Consider the following 17,028-nt stretch of genomic DNA (forward strand, 5'->3'; position numbering starts at 1 on the left):
TTCAATGTAGTCAGTTAATACTTAAAACTCAGGACCCACACCCCTTTAAAACCTTATTTTTCAAAACCAACAATGTATGAACATGAAACACAATAGTATCATACAATGGGATCAAGGTATGGCAGTTACATTAGCAACAGACAACAACTCATATATACAAGTTACACTAAATAGCCAATAATATGACTCAAGTACCCTCACAACAAAGATGTCTCACTAACTAATATGAAATAATGCATGTTAATGCAGGGACGATTAAGAGGTATTCGCACTTAGAAGAGAAGTTCCAATCAATCTACATTAAATACCATAGGCTTTTCCTTATTTTCTTTACCTTAGTATTCAGATAGTTAAGTTAGGATCACCATAGGATTTTTCTTGGCTTATAATGTTGGTTTGGGGCTGGTATGGTACATATGAACATATCAAGTGACTAAGCTTCCTTGTCGCTACACTAACCTTGGGTCTTACTTACGAGCCAATTTTGTTTTATTCCACCCTTATTTCTCCCTTTTATTATTTATTGCACATTCAGGTTGGGTGTGGTCTTTTATTCTTTCTTTTTTATTTTTTCATAATTTTTCTCCTATTTATTTTTTTATTTTTTTCTTTTTTTTTTCTACCACACCTAGCCCTACTAACTTTTTCTCTTATTTTACCCTTCTACATACCCATTCTACACTACGTACCCCTATGATAGCCACCCTTAACTTAGGAATTTTGCTCGAGTTAAGATGCACAATGTCCAAGGAGGACTAGGGCCAAAATAGGTTCATTGAAATATAAATGGGAAGGTGAATGGTGAAACAAGAAAAATAGGCTACAAATCTCAAAACAAGGATCAAAGGATACAATATACACAAGGAATGTCATTTAGGCTAAAAGTGGACTATAATAAAAAAGGGCCTATGATCCTTTTCTAATCGACTATCCTTCAACCTAGGCAAGAGTATCAAGGCAATTTATGAATTCAACACACAAAGAAAACTAGGTAGTATCTCACACACACACCGCACAGAGATAATATTATCAACTACTACCTATCCAATTCATGAAATTATCAGCAAGTAATTATCATGTCCTCAATTCTAATGACATAACAAGATCCATAATGTTCACACATACTTACATTCACACAGTTCTAAGACACAATTTTGGAGGGGTATCAAAAATCAATCAAAACATGGCTATTTCCCTAAATACATAAAAATCTCCTAAATATACAAAAACAAAACACAATACAAAATAAAACACAATATGTCATGAAATTATCCTAGACATATCAATTCTACAACAATACCACGACCGATAGAAAAAGAAGAGCAATAATAAAAATCCATGGGGGCATGGTATACCCACCCCCAACTAAAAATTGTGCACTATCCTCAATGCACTAAAATAAAGTGAAATTGATGAAAGTGAGAACATACCTGGGATGCACTAGGCATCTGAATCATAAGCATCCCTAGATAGGGCATATCAGTAGGTAGAGTCAATAGTGGCAGTGATCTACTAGAGATTCACCCGCTGCTATAGTTGCACGTCTCTACCTATCGACGAATGCAGTCTCTATCGAATTACGTTTGGCCTTTAGAACAGCTTGGTCATATGGAAAATTAAGGTCCTGCAAGTCATCTATATGACCTCTCTTAGCCCCAACTACTGGGACCTCCTCAACATCCTTAAAAAAGAAATAAAAAAATCTTGGTATGCGTGGAGGTGATATTTAGACCATCAGGGGTATAACTGAGGGAGAGGCTGGTACATGGCTGTTTGTGAGAGAGCATACCTCTGCTCATAATATATCAAACTCCTCCTTCATCTGGGCTAGATCTAGAATATCTATGTCTATGAATTGAGCTATGACCCATCACTCAAACTTATGAAGCCATGTCTAGAAATTAACACGTAGCTCAAACAGTACAGCTCTTAATGCGACGTTCCATCGGGCCTCTGCTTTCTCAAATCTAATCCTAACCCCGATCTCTTCTGCTCGTAGAGGGTAGTCATCTCTATCTTAAAAACCCTCACCCTAGTATCGGTGGCCCTCTGGATGTCCACTAAGCTTTGTAATAACTCACTAGATATAGTATCCATACCAAAAGAAAGAGCTATACTGAATGGGAAAGTAGGCTCTAAAGATACACCCACCGCTCTAAGGTCAAAGCCGGGGCTGAAGAAGAAGTTTCTGGTGTCCCCTCACCCTGTGTACTAGATTCCATAGCCTCTCTTTGCTCCCCTATATCCATATCAATACTAATACCTACATTACCTTGATATGCCTCAACCGGCTCTATAAAAACTGCTGGGCCCTCAGTCTGGGCTCGTGGTACTGCTGCCTACTGTCTCGATCTCCTGGAAGGGCCTAGAAGAGCCAGATCCTTCATAGCATTTGTCTGCATAGTCGCCATCTCAAGTACCTTATTATCTACTCCCAATATCTCAGGTATACTGACCTCATCACACAGATTCTAAATCATACAGGGAAATGACAGATTAGTCAACTCCCCAAATACTCTGTCATATAACTCATGCCTGAGGATGACAACAAAATCTATAGCACAAGAGACCATCATACAAACAATAAGTGCTGCTCCCTTCCACTTTAACGTATTATCTAAAGCAGTAGGTATCAGTCGGTATCTAATCAGTAACCACCAAAACTTGGCCTCAAATGTCAATAGACCCATCTTAATCACATCATGCCCCTCAATCCATGGGGTCATATCATCTAGAGGTAAAATTTAAATGGCTATATACCTAGCTATATCAACCCTCTCTCATTAGTGCTCAGCCTCCTGCATGATATATCTATCACATGTGACCATCAGTTTGTGGTCTGATACAGCCAAATTATAACTCTCTTATAAGAGTGTAAGTGGTCAACGTCAAATATATAACATAATTAGATTGGAGTCAAATCCTATAAGGAATAAGATGCTAGTTAAGTAATATGCAGATTAGTTGACTTTTAATCATCTGTTTCCGCAGAATAAAAAGGAGATTTGGTTTAAATCACAAATTAATAGCTTTAGTTTGAAAACAATGAAACTCGTCAAGTAGTGTTTGAATAAAGAGACATAGCAAGCTAAGGTTATGTTCATCTTGTAATTTCTATACTTCCTAACTATGAATTTATAAATTCATACATGCATCATACTTATAGAAAAATCATAATTATAAGTTCAGTCTAATCATTTCTCAACCTTCAAGGAAAGATTCACTTTAGTTCTCTCGACCCAAAAGTGTTTACAATAAGTATACACAATCTCCAAGTTGTTAATCAGATTAAGGCATTAACTTAGGAGCTAGAGGTTGAAAAATCTACCTCCTTATCACTACTCTCTTTTCCTCACAACAACCTCTCTATTCGAGCAACCACAAGAATTCAAGATAATCAAAGAGAATAGAATATAAGAAACAAATGCATAATGAATTCAAAAACCCATAGTGTAGATTGTATGTTATAAGGATTCCATAACCCTAACTAAGAAGTTTAGTTACTCATGAATACAAAGGAAATCAAAGTTGTCATACTAATCATACCAAATATAAAAGGTGTTTTGGTGTAGTTGCAAGATTACAAGATGAACCCTATCTCTCTAGAGTGTATTAGCCACCACCTTTCTCTTCAAAAATAATAGAATGATACATTCAAAATTATCTTAGGGTATTTTTAATAGTTTTTCTCTCTAATTACCCTCCAAATTCCTAACATTAATTTATATGACTAAATAACCTTGGGTCATGGTTTGTGGCACCACATTGCATCCAATATGCTAATTTGCTTGTGTCCTATGCTTTCTGCATTCCATGGTTCCTTTATGTCTCCATCTGCCTCTTTTACACCTGGAATTGTGCTAATCATATTGATTAGCTCATTTACATACAAAGTAGAATAAAAACATAAGAATCCAGGCACTTTGTTCTCAAAATTTAGCTAACAAATGGGTAAATTATAGTACTTAGGTGTATAAATACACCTAAGATTACCACCCGACACTTAAAGCTTTGTTTATCGTTGAATAACTTATCCACTTATGCACACTACACTAGACTCAAATCCCATGAATTCAAAATAAGATGCTCAAGTTAGACCCATATAACAAATATGAACTACAAGTAGATTCATGAATAATTACTTGAAATGTCCTACCCTCAAGAATAGACTCACCAAGTTGGAAAACTCATGCATATTGATCAGTCAAAGGGATCATACAAATCACCCAAATATCATCAAACATGTACCCTCACCATAAAAGAGTTATCCATACTCACTCACGTAGATTCAGTTTATCATATCATGGGTGTTAGAGTCATATTACGCTCACTGTATAAAAAAAATTCACAAGTTCCACAAGATGAACCATATGCTCGCCTTTAGTGTAATACTCCACTAATGTTAGAGTGTTAAAGTTCAAGATCAAGTAGGTATTTAAGGATTGTAATGTAGGCTAAGGGACAGGTAGGAACTATTTTGGTTAAGAATGGTGACTATTTACCCTAAGCTTTTTAATACATCATACTTTTCATTCAATTCACTTTTAACAACTAATTTCCATTGCTTATGTCTGCCACATCTTTTGTTTCACCCCATCTCATTAAGCCTACTCACATATAATATGGTGGGAGTATTTTTTGTACACATATTATTCAATTTGAAAAATATTTATTCTTTTCATTACATATCAATTTTAAACACCAAAAGCTATTACTTTGGGGCTTTAATTTCACCTTTTCCCTAGAATTTCAAACTCCTTAACTCAATTAATTTTAAACTAAAGTTCTAGGATCTTTGGATCAAATTACGGTCAATCAAAGAAAGGAATACATGCTACATACGAGGTTTCCAAAGAAAATAAGCTAAAGGCTCAATAGGCTTAACTAGGACTATGCACAAGGGTAGGTAAAAAAGAGTATGAAATATGGCTATCAAATAAATTCCTATATCATCTCCTAAACCCACACCCTTTATTTCGCTTTGCATATACATCGGATAAGTTCTATACATCACGTTTAACAAGGAATACACATAACCTCACACACACATGGCATATGCTAAACTCAAACAGGATCATTATAGATTCTCAACCAAAAAATCATAGGAATTAAATATTAAGCCAACAATGCTCAAGAGTCATAAACTATAGCCTAGGTGTCTTAAAAGTAATGATTCATCACATGCTTTTTTCAAAACATATATAATGTTTATGTTATAATGGCATGTTACCCACAAGACACCTACATTCAATTTCACGAAAGAGGGATTCTACTTGTTAATCACTACACATGACTAATTTTCTCTTAAGACAGTTGCCATCCATCCATCATTGAGGAAAACACCTAACTGTGACTAAAATTAAAGAACATAACAGGAATAAAATAGTTAATCCTACCAAATTAAAGAAGTCTACTAAGGTTAAGGCACTAATTATTACAAAACAAAATAGCAAGAAAATTTATCAAATGTAGTAACATAAATATATCGAAGAAGCACTTTTTACCCAGCCATCTTACACTTAAGTATAGCACTGTCCCTAGTGCAACCAAAAGGATAAAGAACCTAGGCTAATAGTACTTCTTCTCTAGGTTAGGGGTTATACCACCTGCATCAGAATTATCCTTACTGGACTTGACCTTCATATTAGAATCTACTAGCCTCCAATCCTCATCAGTTGGCACATCATCATCCATAGGTTCCTAAAAATTAGGTCCTACCATACATATGGCTCTTACATGATTATTGTATGGGTAGCTATAATCCAATTGGCGCAAATCCTCAGTAGTAGGTACACGATCACCACATATCATGGTTAGCTTCATCATACCATAGAGATGGCAGAATAAGATGTCATCCTATGCATGTCTTTCAGTAGTAGTAAGAGCTGGTCCTTGGCTTGCGTCTGACTCCTTAACCATTATGACATTAACTCTCTTTAGATTTTGAGGTAGCTTATGATCAACTGGCTTTTCATCAATCCCATTATCTTTCAAGAGTTTAGTCAACAAGCCTCTAAAATTGAATCTTGTATTTTTGTGTAGCCTAGCTTTGTGCATAGAAGAATGGATCACTAAACCAACATTAATAGGGGTATCAGTCATAAGAGAAAAAACCAAACATACCCAATCACAAGAGATTTCCATGAATTGTGACCTAAAAATAAGACAAACATTGACTATCCTTAGCCAAATGATTGCTTTCTTGTTCAGGAGAGCATAAGGAAAAATATTATGGTAGCCTTTCTCTTTGTGATGTGTCCACCAAGCCATGGAAAGTGACCAAAACATGGTATGTATGACGGATCTGTTAGGAGACTTGCTATAAAGTTCCTTTAGTTTGGAGTGGTCTACATCTGTTGTACGAAGGATGGAGTTCAATAACTCAACTGTCAGCTTTATAATCTGACCTCAAACATTTACCTTATTCCCTTGAGTATTGGGAAACCAATTTGCATAAAGTTCTCTTACCCAGTCCAGGTTGCATTCGCCCATATCCTTAAAGTTAAATTCAAGTTTCAAATGAGTGATCTAAGAAAAAATATGAGGGGAGTATTTTTAAAAACTCTCTTTGTTGATGATCTCAACTGGTAGGTAGTGATGTACTTTATTTTCTTTGTACCACTGGACACCCTTAATTTTGACCCATTTGATTCTGCAAGTGCGATTAGGCACTTGAAGAGTGTATGAGGCAGCACAATTGGCTTTCGAAGAGTTCCAAATTTTTGACCTTTTTTGCCCCTAACAAGAGGTAGATGCTATTCCATTGCTTGTGCTTAGCTTGGGGGCCATTGTTCCTGTAAACATCATAATATCAATGTTAGCCAAACATGATGAAGCTAACTATAATTAAGATAAAGGTGGTAAAATGACCACCCCACACATAATTTGTTAGCATAAACTAATGAATTGATACTATCGAGTACTCAGACTTCATTGACATATACTTAGACATGGCACACAAACATTATTCACAATATCATTCACATACCATTCGTGGCCTCCCCTTTTTCAACATCATTCTCCAATTCACATTTTTACTCAATACACCATAAAAATTTCACAACAATTTGTGATTCAGATTAACCATGTCATAACACACCATTATCTTACAAAATTAGTCCATTAACACCCCCAATTCCACAAATTTATTTCAATGAAACCATTATTCTACAATATCATGCCTCAAAGCTTCAACATATCAATACACATAACACACTATTACTTATAAAAAATCAAACAACACCATATTCAATAAGAAATTGGGATGTGAAACAATAGCCATAAAACTAAACTATGTTAGTCATGAATAATTAAATCACACCCAAAAGCATAAATAACCACAATAATAGTATTCATCCTCCCACGTTTTCCAAGAATTTGCTTTGATATGGTAATGGCAAGTACTTACCCACAATTCCAAGAATTTAATTAAAGACTAAAAAATAAAGTCATGAAAACAAGAGACTAAGAAAAGAAAACTCATCTTAAAGGGGAGAGATTTAAGAAAGAAGGTGAAAATTCTTGTGACTTATATGTTTTGATGAAGCTTTGAGGGCAATGCTATGTTGAGACATGAATTTGTGTTAAAATTGAAGAGAATTGGATATTTAGGGCATTGAGAGTATTTATAGAAGATGAACCGAGTTGTGTTGACCCGATTTTAATTTGGGGGTTTAGTTGGAAATTTAATGTTGTGTGCTGTATGAGAATTGCAGAAGGCAGTGTATATGTCGTGTGGACATAGCACAAGGCCATGTGTGTGTTGCATACCCAATGCATACATAGGGAAGTGTTGGTTTACGACAAGTGTGCATCGCATTGACATGGCACACAGGTGATTGTGCACCGTATGCCAATCACCTAAGCAAGGCAGTGTGAATGTGCATTGACTCGGCATCGTATGGTAATAACATTATTGTGCTTGTGTGCCACATTCCTATTACCTAAGAAAGGTAGTGTTGGTATGCAATGGATGGGTGTCGCATTGCAATAGCACAATTGTGCTTGTGTGCCACATGCCAATCACCTAACGTAGACAGTGTTGGTTTTCCTTAGGGATGTGATATAGGCCAAAAGCAATATTCTATTTTTCTACACAAACGTGGCTCAGGACTAAAATTTGACAACCTAAACTTACCTGTAAAGATCCCATAACTCCAAGGACTTACCACATTTGATTTAACTAACTTGTAAGAAGAATTTGTACCTATCACACCTCCTTAGCAATTCATATACCTACAATTAATCAAAAACATATAAAAATAATTAGAAGGTGGGTTGCCTCCCACCAAGCACCATAGTTTTGGTCGTGGCTTGACTTTTATTTTTGTATTTTTTGTTTTTCTAATTTTTATATTGTTTTTCAAGTTATGAAATTAAACTAAAATTATGGGTTGCCTCCCATGCAGTGCCTGATTTAACGTCATAGTATGATTCAATTATTTTGACTACTCAAATTCATTATGATACATAGTTGATACCACTTTTACCTTACTTGTTGGACCAATGTAATGCTTGATCCACAGCCCATTCACCTTGAATACACTTCCATCCTTGCTCTTAAGTTCAACTACACTTGATTGATAGACTTGAGTTATTTTGTATGGTCCCGACCTCTTTGACTTTAACTTTTCGGGGAAAATCTTAAATCATGAGTTGAATAAAAGCATCCATTCACCTACTTGAAAGTTTCTCTTAACAATCCTTTGGTCATGGTACTTATTTATTTTTTCCTTATACATATCGACGCTTTTGTATACATGTAGCCAAAAATCATCTATCTCATTTAGCTGATCTAACCTCAAGTCATCTACCTCTTTCCAATTCAAATTCAAACTATTGAATGCCTACAGTGCTTTGTGTTCAAGTTCGACTAGTAGATGACAAGTTTTACAAAAAATAAGCTGATAAGACAACATTCCTATTAGCGTTTTAAAGGCTATCCGATATGCCCAAAGGGCATCATCAAGTTTCCTTGACCAATCACTTTTGTTTGGATTTATAGTCTTGGCCAAGAATTACTTGATCTTTCTATTTGATACCTTCACTTGACCACTAGTTTGTGGGTGATAAGGAGTGTCCATCTTGTGCCGTTTCACCCTATATTTCAATAGAGCAACTTGGAATGTTTTGTTGCAGAAATGCAACCCTCCATCACTGATGATAGTTCTTCATACAAAATATGCCAGAAGATATTATTTCTCATGAATGGCACTACCCTTTTACCCTCATTATCTGCTAGCACCACAGCTTCCACTCACTGGGATACATAGTCCACAACAACTAGAATATATTTATGACCACAAGAACTTACAAAAGGTCCCATAAAGTCAATTCCACAAACATCAAATAGTCCACCTTTAACATCTTGGTCATGGGTATTTGATGATGCCTAGAGATCGACCCTTGTCGTTGGCATTAGTCATACTTCTTCACGAATTCATAAGCATCCTTATGCATTGAAGGCCAATAGTATCCACTTTGCAAAATCTTCCTACAGTACGATCACCTGCATGGTGTCTCCCAACTGGGGAGGAATGGAAAGCCTCCAAAATACCCCCATCTTAACCTCTAATATACATTTTTGAATGATGTTATTAGCACAATGTCTAAATAAATTGGGTTCATCCCAAAAGTACCTAGAAACATTGATAACGCTCAATCTACAGCTCTCGTGGGAGTGTAAAGCGGTCGTTAGCAAATATAGAACCCAACCTGGGTTGGGTATCGATCCCACAGAGAATAGCTTGGCCAACAAGCAAGAGAAATTACTAGACTTTTAGTGCAAGTCTCGTAGGAAAGGGGGGATTGTAGTATGTAACCAAAACAAGAATGTAAGAACTGAAAATAGCAAAATAAAGAGAGATTGTCACGTGTGTTGTAAACAATGAGAATTGAGGCGTTGGGGTTATGTCCACCTTCTGAGGTATACGTCTCTATTGGCTATGAGTGTGTAGAGTCTTGACATGTAATTGCTTATAGAGAATTGTAGTCGATGGTAAATCCAAGCGTCTCTCGACCTAAACAAGGACTATTTCACTTTAACTCTCTCGAGCTTAAAGCGTGACTAACGGTACGAATTCTCCAAGAAGTTAGTCCAGGTACGGCACTAGCTTTTTAATAGGAAAGGGTGTCCTACTACCTTGACATTATCTCTTTTCCAGACAAATAACTTTTCTCTCGAACAAGTCAGATGTTAGACTGGCGTTGGTCTATGCGTCTTCTTTTCTAGACAAATAACCTTTCTCTCGAACAGGTTAGATGTTAGAATGGCGTGTTCTTGTGTTTGAACCGCAAAGAATGTAGATTTAAGATGAAGAGAATAATGATATAAGCAATATACTTGTCTTGAACTCACAAACTCATAGCTATAGATAGTAACTCATTCGGCTTCCATAACCCCAACTAAGAGATTTAGTTACCCATGAATGCGAAGGATATCACGTTTTGCATGGTGGATGGCGTGAATAGTAGGTGTTTGGCGTGTGGTTTTAGTGATTCCGTAGCAAGTAACGATTCTCTTGTTGTGGAATTTTAAGAGTAGAAGAATGAAGAATTGAGAATGGGTTGTAGGAAGATGTCTTAATTGTAAGGAGATGAATGAATTGTCAGAATGTCTCTCCTCTTCTTAAAATCTCTAACATGATAGGGTATTTATAATACTCCTATCCTACTCCTACTCAACTAATAAAATAAATAACCAAATCCTAATATACTAATGAAATCCTTGACCCAATTGTACTAGGGTAAGGTTACAAAATTATAATCCAAATAGAATGATGAAACACATAACCTAATTGCACTAGGTTAATGTATTATGGCAAAAATCCAGCTTTGTGTCTGTAAGTCCCAAAGTCTTCAGAAATGCTGTTTTAGCCCGGGACAGATTTTCCATGCAGCAGATTTAGTCCTTTATGCGTCCAGCTCCTTTCCATCTCGTTTGTGAGCTTTCTTTTGCGTCAAGTAAGCCATAAATTGCTGTATTTTGCATCATTTATACCTGAAACTTTCCTAATCACATTTGTTAGCTCATTTACAGGAAAAAGGACTAAAAGTGTACGAAATAGATAATTAGTTCTCGAAACTAGGCTAAAATATGGGCAAAATATATTGATATAGGCGCGTAATTTCGCCTATCATCAAACATCATGTAGAAACTTCTTCTTCTGATGAAATAAAGGGTTTTCTGGAATGATATCACTAACTAAAAAAATTGCATAGTCTGCATACCATGGAACCAATTCAAGAGTTGCATCTAGAATCTGCTCTTTCGAGAAAGAATCATCAATTTCTCACTTCTCCACATTCATTTGATCACACCCTTTCTGATCTTTGATCTCAAAGTCAAATTATTGAAGTAACAACACCCATCTTATCAATCTCAACATGGCATCTTTCTTTGCCATTAGATATCTTAGCATTGCATGGTCAGTGTGAACCACAACTTTAGTTCCTAATAGATACGCCTAAAATTTCACAAACATGTACACCATAGATAAAAGTTCTTGTTCTGTCACAGTGTAGTTCTTTTGCACACCATTTAAAGTTTTACTAGCGTAATATATGGGGTGAAGCTTATTCTATTTCTTCTTCCCGAGAACAACCCCTAGTGTAACCCTACTCATATCACACATCACTTCAAATAACTTAGACCAATCTAGAGAAACAATTATAGGTGCAATAACTAAATTTTTTTTAAGGAATTGAAATACCTTTACACAGTCTTCACCAAACACAAAATTGCTCTATTTTTCTAATAACTTTCAAAGTGGGTTTGCAATTTTGGAAAAATCTTTGATGAACCTTTAGTAGAAACCTGCATGGCAAAGAAAACTACGAACTCATTTAACTAAAATAGGAGGAGGTAGTTTTTAAATGACTTCTATCTTAGCTCTATCAACCTTAATTCCTTTCTCTTAAATTTTGTGTCCCAACACTATGCCCTCCTTTCCCATAAAGTGGCACTTCTCCAAATTTAAGATGAGGTTGAATTCTTAACACTGATGAAGTGCCTTGCTTAGGTTCACCAAACAACATTCAAATGAGTCGCCAACCATGGAAAAATTATCCATGAATACCTCCAAAGTACCCTCCACTATGTCCAAGAAAATAGAAATCATACTCCTTTGGAATATAGCCGGTACATTACACAATCCAAATAACATTCTTTTGAGTGCAAAGGTACCATAGGGATATGTGAAATTTGTTTTATCTTGGTCTTCAGGTGCAATCGATATTTGATTGTATCCTGAGTATCCATTGAGAAAGCAGTACCAACCCTTTCCTGCCAATCGATCAAGCATTTGGTCCATGATGGGCATTGGGAAATGATTTTTCAACTTCCAGGAATTCAACTTCCTGTAAACCATACATACCCACTAGCCATTACTGGTCTGAGTGGAATTAGCTTATTCCTCTTATTCAGTACAACCATCATGCCTTTTTTCTTAGGCACACACTGCACAGGGCTTACCCACTTATTGTCAGAGATTGGGTAAGCAACCCCAGTATCAAGCCACTTTAATATCTCTTTCTTTACTACTTCTTGCATTGGTGGATTCAACCTGCGTTGATGTTCAATCGTAGGCGTGCATTTTTCTTTCAACTGGATATTATATGTACACATATCAAGAAGAATGCCAATGATGACAGTAATAGTCCATCAATGGCTTTATTGTAATACCTCAATATAGAAATAAGAGCCTTAACTTATGCTTTACCAATTTGCTGCAATGATAACTGGTAAAGTGTTTCCATCACCTAGAAACACATACCACAGAGGGCTTGGCAACTCTTTCAGTTCCAACACAGGTGGTTCTTCAATAGAAGGCTTGGCTAGTGGTGTTGGATGATTCTTTAAGTCCAAATCTACTTTTTGGGGGTAATGAATACGATCCCATTCCAGTCAAAGAACAAATATTCTTATCATATTTTTCAATTCCCTCACTATCAAAATTTATCTAAACTATAGCTAAAGTCTCCACAACAAACATTTCCTCAATTGATACCTCCATATCATCATCATATAAAACATCAATGAATGGAACAACACTCATTTCCTTCTGTGGCCTCATAGATTGGCATATATCAAAGCTGACTTCTTCATCATTGAGCCTAAATTTTAGCTCATTAAAATCCAAATCAATTAGTACTCTTCTAGTCGATAAAAATAGCCTACCTAAGATTATAGTTACTTCAAAATCCACTTCACAATCAAGAATTCTAAAATCTACCAAAAATATGAAGCTATCTACATTCACAAGTACATCATACAGAATTTCTACCGATTTCTTCATTGACCTATCTGCCATCAGAAACCATATATTAGTAGGCATAGGATATCCTAAAACTAAATATTTAAAGACCACAAAAGGAATCAGGTTGATGCTTGCTCCAAGATCACAAAGATCTTTTGCAAAGTTAAATGCTCTGATAGTATAAGGAACAGTAAATGCTCCCGGATCAGTTTTTTTCTGCACTAGTGATCTAGTAGCAATAGTGCTATAATGATGAAGGTTATCCCCAGGATCATAGCTGAATCTTCTTTTATTTATCATGAGGTCCTTCATCAATTTAGTGTATTCTGACATTTTCTCTAATGCCTCAACTAAAGGCACATTCACCGTCAACTACTTCAGCATATCCATGAATTTACTAAACTTACCCTTATCTTCTTCTTCTTCAGTCTATGTAGAAATAGAGGTGGTAACTTTGGTATTCTTGTTGGAGTAGTCTCTACCTCTTTTTCTCTACTCTGCTCTCATCGTCAACCTGCTTTAACTCAGATAATTTTTCCAACTCTACACTTTTCTTTTCTATAATTTTCAGCTTCTCAAAAACCTCAGAATATTAATCATGCACCTCTTCTTCTATCTTTACTTCATCAATTTGAGAAGGTTCTCCCAGATATGGATCAGGTAATCCTTACCATTCCTAGTGGTAATACTAATACACAAACTTTCATTTATAGGGTTCTGGACTGTGTCACTTGGTAGAGTCTCACTTTTTATTGGGTTAAATGCCATTGATAACTAATTCACCTGCTGCTCTAGCAACTTAATAGATGAGGAATGTGAGTCAACTAATTGACTTATCATCAACAAGTCACCCTTTATTTCCCTAACTCCAGCATCTGTTCACTCTATTTTTTAACAATTTGGCCATCATATCCTCCATCGATATCTTTCCAGAACTAGTTCCCTCTGGTTATTCAAATAATTTGCCTAATCCTTAGAATAAGATTCAGCTCCACTACTATGTGACCCCACAACTTTAACCTTGTTTACATTGTTCTTTGTGAGGAAATCTATTTGTGTCTTCAAATGATCTATATCTTGGTCATGTTCTTCTTCTCTTCTTCATTGTTCAACTGACATCACACTAGAATAAGTATTGATTGCTACCTCAGAATCCCTAGTATGCCAAGCTCTACTTATCTTAGTCATTTCTCTAAATTCTTCGCAGCCTCAGTAAAAGTAAGATCTATGAAAGCTCCCCCCACAACATTATCTAAGATATGCTTTGCCATTGAATTCAAAGCCCTATACAACATCTCAATCAGATGCTCATCAGTTAGCTTATGGTTTGGACACTGCATCAGTTTCTTTTTGAACCTCAACCATGATTTCTGTAAGGCCTCATTAGTTAGTTTCCTAAATTTGCTGATCTCATCCCACAATTGTATCATCTTGGAAGGCGGAAAGAACCATTCTATAAAAGCTCCTTTTAGTTGCCTCTAGTTTGTTATAGAATCAGGTGCCAACTTATTCAGCCATAGAGTTTTCTCTACAATTAGAGATAGTTGAAATAATCTTAGATGAATCACATTCTTTCCCACTTTAGGATTATCAAATGACTTATAAATGTTGATGAAATTCACTAAATACAGATTTGGATCATCACCAGGTAATCCACCAAAGAGTCCTTTCAAGTTGAGTTGCTGGATCATAGTGCTGGTGATATTAAATTTCACCCCAAGAGCTAGTGGTGGTGGAATGACTGCTCCTATTGCTCTAGCTCCATCTAAACCAAGACTATCCTTATCATCTAGGTTAAATTGTACTGTAGCCTATTGGTGCATTCTACCTCTTGCTTGGTGATACTGATTTGCTGGTATAATATTTTCAGTATGTCACCTATTCAGAAGATCAACCAACTTGTCATCACCCAAATCCTCATAGTCCATATTGGATACACGCCCTAGTAATCCAACATTCTATTGATTAACTTATACATTCAACAAAGCGACCAGTCTTGCGACATCTTGTTGTTCAGTCATACTCCCGATTCTGTGAGGTCTGGGTTAAAAGGTAGTAATGGCCATCCTAATCTTTGGGTTTGTAACATGCACAATATATATCTTATATATATAAAAACAACAAGTAAAAGTAAAATTAGGAAACTTGACTAAGAGGCAGTTAACACACATATACTTAATTGACAACCATATTCCTTGGCAACGATGCCAAAATTTGATACGCCCAAATTACAACTCTCTTATAAAAGTGTAACCGGTTACTGTCAAATATATAACCTAATTAGGTTGGGGTCAAATCCCAAGGGAATAAGGTGCTAGTTAAGTCATATACAAATTAGTTGACTTTTAATCACCTGTTTTCAAAAAATAAAAATGGGGGGTTTGGTTAAATTAAAAGTTTAATAGCTTCAGTTTGAAAATAATGAAATACGTCTCGTAGTGTTTGATTATAGAGAAATAGCAAGATAAGGTTATGTTCACCTTGTAGTTTCTATACTTAGTAAATATGAATTTTATAAATTCATATATGCATAATACTTATAGAGAAACGTATTTATAATTTCTATCCAATCATTTCTCAACCTTCAAGGAAAGATTCAATTTAGTTCTCTTGACCCAAAAGTATTTACAATAATTATATCCAATCTCCAAGTTGTTAATCCAATGAAGGAATTAACTTATGAGCTAGAGGTTGAAAACTCAACTTGCTTGTCACTACTCTCTTTTCCTAACAACAACCTCTCTATCTGAGCAAGTTGCATTTTATGGCACACTCTCTATGCTTAAAACTATGAGAATTCAAGATAATAGAAGAGAAAAGTATATAAGAAACAAATGCATAATGAATTCAAAAACCCATAGTGTAGATTGTATGTTACAAGGATTCCATAACCCTAACTAAGAAGCTTAGCTACTCTTGAATAAAAAGGAAATCAAAGAAGTCATACAAATCATACCAAACGTAAAAGGTGTTTTTGTGTAGTTACAAGATTACAAGATGAAACCTCTCTGTCCAGAGTGTATTAGCTGCCACCTCTCTCTTCAAAAATTATAGAATGATATTTTCAAAATTAGCTTGGGCATTTTTAGTAGTTTTTATCTTTAGTTACCCTCCAAGTCCCTAGACTTAATTTATATGAGTAAATAGCCTTGGGTCATAGATTGTGGTGCCATATTGCATCCAACATGCTCCTTTACTTGTGTCCTATGCTTTCCACAATCCATGGTTCGTTTATGCCTTTATCTTTCTCTTTTACACCTGAAATCGTGCTAATCATATAGCTTAGCTCATTTACATAAAAAGTAGAATAAAAACATAAGAATCCAAGAACTTTGTTCTTAAAACCTAGCTAAAAAATGGGTAAATTATGGTACTTTGGTGTATAAATACACCCAAGATCATGGTATCACTCAACTTTAGATTCAGGGGTGATGTAATCTGGGCTGAAGATAAATCTACAGATAGTCTCTATTGAAATGTCAACTCTAACCTCTTTAACCAGTGTATGCTTAAGCTGTGTTTGCCTTGGAAATCTCACCAGGCCTTGATCACTGTGCATAGGAAGGACTATGGTAGCTTGATATGATGGATAATTCCTGCACATGTAAGAACCGAGTGGCCTAATCATCCACTCTAGCTGATATCTATCAAATACCACCCATAATTGTGGTACTCATTCTAGACCCAATAGGTCAATCCCGTGCTCCTCATAAATGTACCTTGTAGGCCTTCCTATCTCCTAAACATGACTATCAATAGTAAATATCTCCCG

At 35.8% G+C, this 17,028-nt stretch overlaps 1 protein-coding gene across 1 annotated transcript; it reads right to left on the reverse strand.

The window, feature by feature from the left end:
• Positions 1–12,959: 12,959 nt before the first annotated feature.
• On the reverse strand, positions 12,960–13,589 carry LOC124885805. The gene has a single exon (XM_047394050.1). The coding sequence runs from the start codon at positions 13,587–13,589 to the stop codon at positions 12,960–12,962; it is 630 nt and encodes a 209-aa protein (XP_047250006.1).
• Between the last annotated feature and the right edge of the window lie 3,439 nt (positions 13,590–17,028).

The sequence above is a fragment of the Capsicum annuum genome, chromosome 7, assembly GCF_002878395.1.
Source record: "Capsicum annuum cultivar UCD-10X-F1 chromosome 7, UCD10Xv1.1, whole genome shotgun sequence".
NCBI lineage: Eukaryota > Viridiplantae > Streptophyta > Magnoliopsida > Solanales > Solanaceae > Capsicum > Capsicum annuum.

Excerpts from the sequence above, each read along its gene's own strand:
- LOC124885805 (XM_047394050.1), bottom strand. The coding sequence starts at position 13,589 with ATGTCAGAATACACTAAATTGATGAAGGACCTCATGATAAATAAAAGA.